The sequence below is a fragment of the Myotis lucifugus genome, unplaced genomic scaffold (assembly GCF_000147115.1).
Source record: "Myotis lucifugus unplaced genomic scaffold, Myoluc2.0 scaffold_14, whole genome shotgun sequence".
NCBI lineage: Eukaryota > Metazoa > Chordata > Mammalia > Chiroptera > Vespertilionidae > Myotis > Myotis lucifugus.
In genome coordinates, this window is record NW_005871062.1 from 662,154 (window position 1) to 671,734 (window position 9,581).

The 9,581-nt window shown below is 54.8% G+C and overlaps 1 protein-coding gene across 4 annotated transcripts in view; it reads right to left on the reverse strand.

Annotated features, from left to right (window-relative positions):
• Positions 1-4,364: 4,364 nt before the first annotated feature.
• Positions 4,365-9,581, reverse strand: part of BDH1 (3-hydroxybutyrate dehydrogenase 1) — a 28,385-nt gene continuing 23,168 nt past the window's right edge. For all 4 annotated transcript variants that reach the window (XM_006084748.3, XM_014452186.2, XM_023750538.1 and 1 more), the window contains 2 exons: positions 6,128-6,280; positions 4,365-4,898 (listed from right to left, as the gene is read on the reverse strand). In XM_006084748.3, the coding sequence (XP_006084810.1) occupies positions 4,429-4,898; positions 6,128-6,280 (623 nt within the window). In that variant the 3' untranslated portion in view covers positions 4,365-4,428. The remainder of the gene's footprint in view (positions 4,899-6,127; positions 6,281-9,581) is intronic.

A 9,581-nucleotide genomic window follows, 5' to 3' on the forward strand; every position in this document is an offset into this window, starting at 1 on the left:
GGATAAATTCCCCCCACCAAGGAAATGGCATCTGAGGAAGTAATGAGTTCTTGGTTCCTGGAGGCTTCAGAGCCTGGCCATCTCCCAGGAGCCTGAGTTCCCTCCTTCCTTTTCTGAGGTTCTGGGGGGGGGGGAGGCAAGGAGGGGTCCTGGCAGCCTCTCCCAGCCCTAGTCCGTGGTGCTTACCCTATACCTCTGAAACCACCACTCAGAAACCACCTTCTTCAGTGCCTGTAAACACCAGGAAGGCCTTATGATGCTCAGGGTTGGTTTGTTGGTTTGGTCTCCACCAGAGCACTCAGCCCCACAGCCCTCCTTGTTCCATCTCCTCACCTGAGGATTCTTGACCCCCTGGGCTCATTAACCCTCAAGCGTTTCAGGGTCCCTAAAGCCCTCAGAAATGCCCCTGTCAGGGTCAGTGTTAGCCCAGTCAAGGCAGAGCTCCTATAGGAGGGCCGCTGGTGGGAGCCTCCAGCACATTGTCTCCTAAGGAGTGGCACCCAGAGCCCTGAGAGAGGAGGGGAGCAGGAGCCGGCTCCTGTGCAGCACTCTGTGGTTGTTCCTGCGCACGTGCTCACCGACTTCTCCCACTGTTACAAACGGAGGTGTTCTCCCCTTCTTATTTTAGATCCTGGTACCATCTGCCCTGGTTTTCATGCATCACTAGCTCCAGGCTGCAGGTTAGATCTGGCTTGGCCGCCAGCTCTATCCCTCACTTGGTGAGAGACTTACAGTTGTCTGTTTCCTTTGGTATAAAATGAGATTCTGGCTCCACCCTACCTACCTCCCAGGGCTGCTGTGAGAATCGGGGGAGAGGAAGGGGTGAACTGTCTGTGTAATGTGCTCAACTATACAGATGTCCCTGGTTGTTACCTGGCAGCCTGAGCCTGGTGTCTCCTGAGCTGAGGGTGTGTGTGTGGTGGGGGTGGGGGTGGGGCTCTGCTTGCTCACGCCCACACCTCCACCAGGTTTGCAGAGCTGGGCCCTGTTTGAAATACAGGAAGTGAGCAGGCCACACAAGGGGGGAATCTTTGGCAGGCCCCCTGCTGTGGGCAGCAGGGGCACAGCCCAAGCAGCTTGTGGCCGGCAGGGCCAGGCAGCCTGTCACCTGCTCACAGTGCCTCTTGGCCCAGGGTGGACTGTCAAGCACATGCGCTCTGTAACAAGGCACTGTCAGGAGGTCAGTGCAGGCTGACAGCAGGCCATGGGACCCACGGACAGAGGTACTACTGGGCAAAGTCTGGGGCGCAAGCTGAGTCTCGCCTGAGGCCCCTCCCACAGTTAGAGGTTTTGTCTACTTGCTTTCCCTCCTCTTGCCTGAGGCACCAATTGAGGCCCTGGACTGAGAGCCACTGGCTGAAGGTCACACCACAGGGGTGCACAGCAGGACCGGCAGAGGGTACTGGATGCTCTCCAGCCTCACAGGCCCTGAGGAAGATCAAATGAAATCATGAATGCTTGGTCCCTGGCCCAGGGACCTGCTGACTGGGAGATGGGAGTGTCCGTCAAGGGGCCCAGGCTAGTCCTACTGGCCGGAGACAGTGGGAAAAACATCAAGCCTCACTGACCCAGGGAATCCTTCCAAGGGGTGGATGCTGGAGACAGTGCTCCTCTCCAAGGCAGCGCCTGGACAGTAGGACTGCACAGTGAGAGCCGGTGGCAGCCTTTGGAAGGTTTCGTCTCTCCTCTCAATCCCACAAGAAGGGGCAGCTCTCTGCAGACAATCAGTGAGGGCCTAGGTGTCTGCTGACCCTGACCCACCCAGTTCCCAGGGTTGTTGGGGCCGCAGGGTCAGTGATGGTGGACAGCAGCACTCCGGGGACTGTGACACTAAATAATTCACTTCCCCTGTTGAGAACCACCACCTCTGTTCTGCCCACCTCAGCCGACTCTTGTGAGGATCAAAACCAGACTGCACCTCAGTAGGCACTAAGCTGCCAGAACGTGAATGGTAAATGTGAGGTTTTAATTAGTACTGAGGTTATCAGGAGGGGAGGTTCTCTGGGGTTTTCAATCACAGGGACAAAAGTTAAAACTCAGGCAGCCTGCAGGCCGGCCCAGCAGTTCTAGCCTTCTCCTGGAGACCCCAGCAGACTTGGATGCAGCTTCTCCAGTGTTCACGTTACTGCTGACCCCAGCTCTGAGCGTGAGACCTTCTCCCCCACCTGCTGGATCCTAGCTATCCATGCATTTTTTCCTTTAATAAAATTAAGCACGAGCCCTAGCTGGTTTGGCTCAGTGGATAGAACATTGGCCTGTGGACTGAAGAGTCCCGGGTTCGATTCCAGTGAAGGGCACATGCACGGGTTGCGGGCTCGATCCCCAGTAGGGGGTGTGCAGGAGGCAGCCGATCAATGATTCTCTCTCATCATTGATGTTTCTATCTCTCCTTCTCCCTTCCTACCTGAAGTCAATAAAAATATATTTTTAAAAAATTAAGCATGAAAATAAAAGATGTGAAAATGCAATTCTGAAAGGCAAGCTCTGTGAGACAAAAGGACCTTAGTGTTATGTGAACATGATGGCCATCACATGTCCCTCTCTGGGCTCTACGGCATTTCAGACCTGCCTGCCCTCACTGTCATCCCTGCAGGCCTCTCGGCCTCACCTTGCAGAAGGGAGCTGGGACAGGGCACCCCTGACTGAAGACAGGGGACAAAGGGACACAGGCAGGGTGAATTTGCTCATTGTGGGATCTGCTTTCCCTTGGCACTGCCTGAGCCCCGTGGTCAGTCCCAGCTGCCGAGGTCCTTCTGCCTTCTCCTAGCATCAGCTCCACATTGAAGCCAGATAGCTACAGAGCCGCGGGAGCTGTTTCTAAAGGGCCTTGTGTCTTTGTGCCAGTGGGCATCACAAACCCTTTGAGAGACCTCAGGCTTGAGTGGAAACTCCCAGCCCTGAGCACAGGGTGTTCCGGCTGTGGGTGCAGGGCGCCCTCTCGTGGCCGGCATGGCCCTTCCAGGGAGGACGGAAGTGCAGTGCTGTGATTGGCGAGGCTTGACACTCAGGATCCTGTCCTAGGCCTGCAGCCACCTGGAGGAGGGTAGTGCCTGGTTTAGGTCCGAACATCTAGGCCCTGGGAAATTTCAAGGAGGGCAGCCTTCAAACCCAACTCTAAGAAATGATGACAGCCTATCAGTGACCTGACTTCTTAATTAAAAATAAGGCCACAGCCCTCGCCTGTGTGGCTCAGTTGGTTGGGAGTCATCACATGCACCAGGAGGTTTGGGTTCGATTCCTGGTCAAGGGCACATGCCTGGGTTGTGGGCTCAATCCCTGTTAGGGAGCATGCAGGAGGCAGCCAATCGATGTTGTGCTCTTACATCTATGTTCCTCTCCCCCTCTCCCTTCCTCTATCTCTAAAAATCAATAAATCATTCTTTTTAAAAAAGATAAGGCCACAGTAGGAAGGCAAGTCATCAATGAAGGCCACCCTACAGAACAGGTGTGTGTGTGTGTGTGTGTGTGTGTGCGTGAATGTGTGAGTGTGAACACCACATGAGATAGACAGAGACTTGCCCCACCCTGGGGGAGAGGGTGCCACAGTGCCTGGCCTTTGCACCATAGCTCCTACCCAGAATGCCTCAGGGGTTCCACTCCAGGCAAAACTAATCAGACCCAAACCAGAAACGCTCTCTTAGCCAAAGAGTACCTCTCACTTAGTCTGTCCTAAGTCTTAAAAGAGGTTGGAGAAATCTCAAATGTAAATCTCCATAACATCCCACCCCCTCCACAGTCAGTTCTGAACTCTGGCCACACACACCGGCACCATGGACATGCAGAAAGGTGCACCGTGGGCACACGAGGCTCAGGCGAGGTCACAGAGCGGGACCCAGAGCGCCCTGGAACACAGAATGTGAAGCGGTTCTACAGCAGTGACAGGAACACATGACCTGGACCTCCACAAGCAGTAAAAGGATTATGCATGTATCCTCTCTGGGCTGCAAATTCTGTGTGTACAAAAGAAAAGAATCTGTCCCCTTACTCCTGAGACTGGCTTAAGGATCAAATGAGATACATGTTTTGAACGGGGTTTTGGCTTAAAATGTAAAAGATTAGGATTCTGTTTTATAATAAATCTATTTTTAATACAAAGATACTTCCCCCAAATCTTTGTATGAAATCAACTCCAGAAAGACAGAGGCACCATGTTTGCCCTGAGGTTTAGGGGCCCTGCCCACCACTCCGCACCCAATGGAAGAGGCCCGAGCCACTCACTGTGCACCCGAGTCAGGCTGGGCTACCCGTTTCGGTTGATAGTAAAACTGGTAGTGGGTCCTCCTGGGATGGTGGACAATCCACAAGTGAGTAATGAAGAGGTGACTACATAAGCTCCTTCCTCCCTCCCTCCCTCCCTCCCTCCCTCCCTCCCTCCTTCTTTTCCCTCCCGCCCACCAGGGCTCCCGACAGAAGCCAGCTAGAAACTCTTCAGTGTATGTAGATCCTGTCGGAGATCGCTCCGGGCAAGTGGGTCATGATCTGCATTCGCAGCCACCAGTAGTAGTCCATGGGATGGTAGCGGGTGTAGGGGTTGGCGGCGGTCAGGGCGTGGGTGATAGCGTTGATGACCGGGGTCGTGTCGGTGGAGCCACTGTTGCAGTAGGTCTCCATGGCGGCGACCTTCTCATCGAAGTACTTCTTGCCGTAGTCCTTGCGCACCACCTCGGGCAGCTCGTCCCACATCTTATTGGCGATGGCCTGGATGCCCTCGGCGCTGTAGAGGCTGGTGGCAGCGATGAAGTTGCCGGGTTCCACCACACAGACCTTCACACCCAGAGGGTGCATCTCGTAGCGCAGGCAGTCAGAGAAAGCCTCCACCCCGAACTTGGTGATGCAGTACGGGGAGCGGGCCGGGTTGGCCATGCGGCCCAGCATGCTGCTGATGTTGACCACACGGCCTACAGAGGAAGACAGCAAGCACTGCTCAGGGGTATGGCCTGGGGGGTGAGGGGCTGGTGGTGGCAGAGGGCCTAGGGCCTGGCATGTTTCCAGAGACCTGGCTAGAACCTGGCCTTCTGGCCCCTCATACTTATTTTGCTGCCTGCCAGGCTGGGGCCCAGCCTGTACCACACTGTCTGAGGGCCTTCTCATTCATCGTCAAGGCCAGCTCCCACCCACACATCAGTATCAACATCCCTGACCCTCTCCCGGCAGCCAGCCGTGCTGGGCAGGACAGAGGAGGAGAAATGAGTGAGAAGCAGAGCTGCATACCAGGAGGGCACAGTAAAACGCACAAAACACAACTAAGCTGTGTCTCACCTCCCACGTTCTCCCATTGTATTTCCCCCCAAAATGCTATTACCTGGCAGTGCTCTGTTGGCGAGCAGGGAGGGGCAGGGGCAGGGGCAGCAGGGAGGGGCAGGGGCAGGGGCAGCAGGGGCAGGGGCAGGGGCAGGGGCAGGGTTCTGGACCCGACTTCAGGGCTGGGACATGTGGGCAGAGTCTCGGGCACTGGGAGAGAGTGATGACCTCAGAAGGCTCTCCCACAGGCCCAGCTAGGTGTGCCAGACCACAGCTTCTCCCAGCCCTGGGGGCATGGAAGAGGCAGAGCCCATCCAGACAGACAGCCCGGGCAGACCTGGGACCCACTCACCCTGGGTGTGCGCCCAGGAAAAGGCACAGCCCCATCCTGGGCACTGTGGGAGGCTCCCTTCATAAACCTCTAAACTGGAAGGCACTGAAGGGTTGCGGTCTTCTTCTAAAATCCCACAGCGTTCTCTGGGTTCATCCTGTCGTTGCTGGGCCCTCGGGATAGATCACATGGATCTTCCCCTTTTTGCCATCATTGTTTGTTCTTCTAGGGAGGACATGTGAATCGGTGGCTTCCAGGTGGTTTACTTACATTGGCTCCTAACATGGTTTGGGCATGTGGTCTGTACACAAGGGTGGCTGTTCCTCCAGATTAGGTTCCCAGAGTGGGATTTGCTGCAGAGAAGGCTCTATTTTCTGAAAAACCACACATCCCTTTCCACCTGCCAGGCCACACCACCTCCGCTCAACACCCTCCACAGGCCCCCACAGGGCCCCTGGGAGAGGTTGGATCTGCTGAGACCTATTCCCATTCTGAGCAAAGATGAAAAGGTGGGGCAGGTCCAGGGGTCATGAGGAAGGTCCCTTTCCAGCTCACCTTTGGCCCTTCGGATGAGGGGGAGAAAGGATTTTGTCGTCCGCACTGTGCCCCAGAGGTTCACTTCCGCCACCTGCTTGTAAGTCTCCATGCTGGTGAACTCCACCTCCCCGAACGTCGAGATGCCCGCGTTGTTGACCAGGCCCCACATACCTGGTTGGGAGGGAACAGAACGGAGGTCACCACATGGGCTAGATCACCCATCAGCCTGCAGCCCGCTCCCCTCCTCACTTTCATCCTTTTCCCCATGACTTGCCAGCCTTATGCCCAAGGCTCTCGGGACACCTTCTAGAGTCACCAAAGAAAACAGGAGACAGTGCTGGCTGTAACCCTCCCTTAGATCTACCACCAATCCTTATATTTCTTCTGCCTTAACTGAGTCTCTGGGCCCATCATGACCCAGCCCTGCCGGTGCCCCAGCCTGGAGTCCCACCTCACCTCACACACTGCCACTCTCTTCCAGTCAGTCTCACCCCACACTGCATGGGGCACTGTGTAGTCATCCCTGCCTCTGAACTTCCCCTCTTGCCAGAAGCCAGGGGAACCTCAGGAGTCTTCCAGGCCAAGCCTCTCTGGAAGACCAGAGAGGGGACCCAGCGTCCAATGTCACACAGCCAGTAAGAGGCTCGGTCAAGCCTTGATCTTGGGTTGGGCCTCCATCCTGCTTCACCCTGAGACCCAGCTAGCAATGACGCCATGCTCTGACCTCCCTTCTCTGAACCATGCACTGGTGCTGGTTATCATGTGGCAGGTGACCCGGTAACCTGTTCCTCAATACCCCAGGTGTGTACACCTGGCCTATGCAGGTAGAGAACACCCCTCAGCCTTGTGTGGTCCCACAGGTACAGGGTCAGAGCAATTGGACACTCACCCAGGATACTTGCGCTGGCTATTTCCAGTAAAACCAGCAACGGGACAGCTGGCTTTTCTAGACACAGAACGCTGGTGCTAGAAGGCTCCTTGGAGGTCATGTAGTCTGATAACTTATTTCAGAAACAGGGATACGGACCCCTGGGGAAAGGGCTGGCTGCAGTGCCCAGTACGTTAGAGGCAGAGCCTAACTGGGGAGGTGGCAGTGAGGAGGCAGCCGCGTTTTGCACACCCTCTTTGAGTTCTGTTTTTTTGGGGTGCAAGGACTGGATGCGCTAGAGCCTCAGGACAGAACAGGCCCTGCCTCTTTGTTGTGGAAACCCTCAGGGTTCAGTGTGGGAACTCTGGCCCCGCCTGCTTCCTGAGTTCATCATGGAGTTTGTGTAAATGACAGAGTAATTGGTCTCTGGCTGCTCCCTTCCGTGCTACCCAAATTAACGCTTCATCAACTGACCTCTGGTGCCTTCTCCTTCAATTACGGGAAATTAAGGACATTTATTAGGGAAAGGAAATTGCTGGTTAACAAAGTCCTCATGAAGTTCTCACTCCCACTCGCCGAAAGCTAAAGCCACTCCGCCGAAGCTAAGAGCTCAGCCCCGCGTTCTCAGGTCGTACGCGAGGACCTTGCGAGGACCTTGCAATGACTCAGGCCAGGACAACCCCCCACAGCTGCCGTCCCCTCCCCTCCCCGCCCCTCCCCCAGCCCTGCAGATTCCGCCATCCCCTCCCCTCCTCTTCCCAGGAGGCCTCTCTCGGCACTTGCCATGGCTGACACTTCACTCTCCACCTTCCTAATGGCAAGCCATCAATCCTCTCTTGTTTTTGCAACTTCCACTCTTCCATTGTCCCTGTCTCCTTCCCTTCAACGTCGTACACATTAGGTACTTCATAGATGTTGGGGAGGTGAATACAAATACCATGTCTCCATATCCTAAAGTACCTTCTCTTTACCATGCTACTCCCTCGTGCTATTCTCGGCTCCCCTCCCCTCTGAGGCCAGTCTTCTCACAAGCTACCCTCCCCAGTTTCCCATTTCCCTGCCATTCTGGGTCCCAGCCCTACTACTGGCTGCTCTGGTTATCAAGGGTGCCACATGCTAATGACGCCCCTGGTCTTCACTCTCAACTTCTCCACCGTATGAGTGCTACTGATGGTGCCTGACACTCACTCCTCCCTCGGCGTTAATAATACCCAAGCGTCTCCTCCATCCTCCCTGCCACCTCTCTTCTACCTGCCCCACTAACATACAGGTGTCGCCAATGTCCTGTCCTAGACCACCTATCCTCAAACTATACGCACTGCTGCCCGGCCAGTGTGTCTTAGGTTGAACACTGACCTATGAACCAGGAGGTCCCGATTTGATTCCCGGTCAAGGCACATGCCTGGGTTGCAGGCTTGATCCCCAGTGGGGGTCGTGCAGGAGGCAGCCAATCAATGATTCTCTTTCATCATTGATGTTTCTCTCTCTCTCTCCCTTCTTCTCTGAGATCAATAAAAAAATTCATGTTTTTAAAAACTACACTCAGTGCTTAGGCAGCCTCATTTTCTTTATGTTCATGGGATTTTCCAGCTGCTTTGTGTTCGATTCATATGGGGCAGTATCACACAACCTAAAGTAATCTTTCTTCCATCTAACATCAATGACATCTGACGCCGATACCCAAAAAGGTTTACCGGAAGTTGGCCTGTGAAAGCACACTGTGCCTGGGTGATAAGCAGGACAGTGTGTGGACCCAGGAGCCTCATGACATTCCTGCTGGTCTGGTGACAGCTGTGTTCCTGCGGCAGCCCCATCACAGCAGCCCCATCACACCTCCGTGTGGAGGGTCAAGGCTCTCTCCTAACCCCAGTCCCCTCCTCCTGACAGGCACTTTCACCTGAATGTCCCGCAGGTCCCCAACTCACCCTAACCACACCGACATATCGAGTTCCCAGCTGCCCAGCCCTGCCCCTCCTCCTTGTTAATAGTTTCACTTTAATGGTTGACTCCTCTGGCTTCTTCATTTCTCCCCCATCTGATGAGTACTGTTAACATTACTGATAAAGATCAAAAGGACGGCTGCCAGGCCCTGAACTAAACATTTTGCATCTACTAATTCACCTGACCCTCACAACCGACCTATAGGGTAGATATTAAGTTGTCCCGTATCTGAGTGAGGCACTGAGGCTCAGAGAGGTGAAGCATCTGCTCAGTGTCACCCAGATAACGAGCGGACAGGATGGAATCTGGACCCGGTCTGTGTGAGGACACAGCCCTCATGCTTAACCCTGTGCTGTTACTGACTTCCTCTCATGTCACTAGAATCGGCGTCTGCTATCCTGTTTCCACGGCGTAGTTTGGGTCCTGTGTTACTGGGAAGCTTCTCCCAGGTCTGCCTCTCTTCGTCTCTCTCCTCCACCTCCATCCTGATCCAACCGCCTCAGCCCTAGTCTCCTCTCTCAGTCACGTCCTGCTCTGAAGGTTCCCTTCCCTAGTGGGGTATGTGAAGCATTTTCCAGGCTTCTCTCACCCACTTCCACTCCCTTTCAAGTATTCTGCCTTCTCTGAACTGCCTGCCACTCCTCTGACATCAGGGCCCCTCCC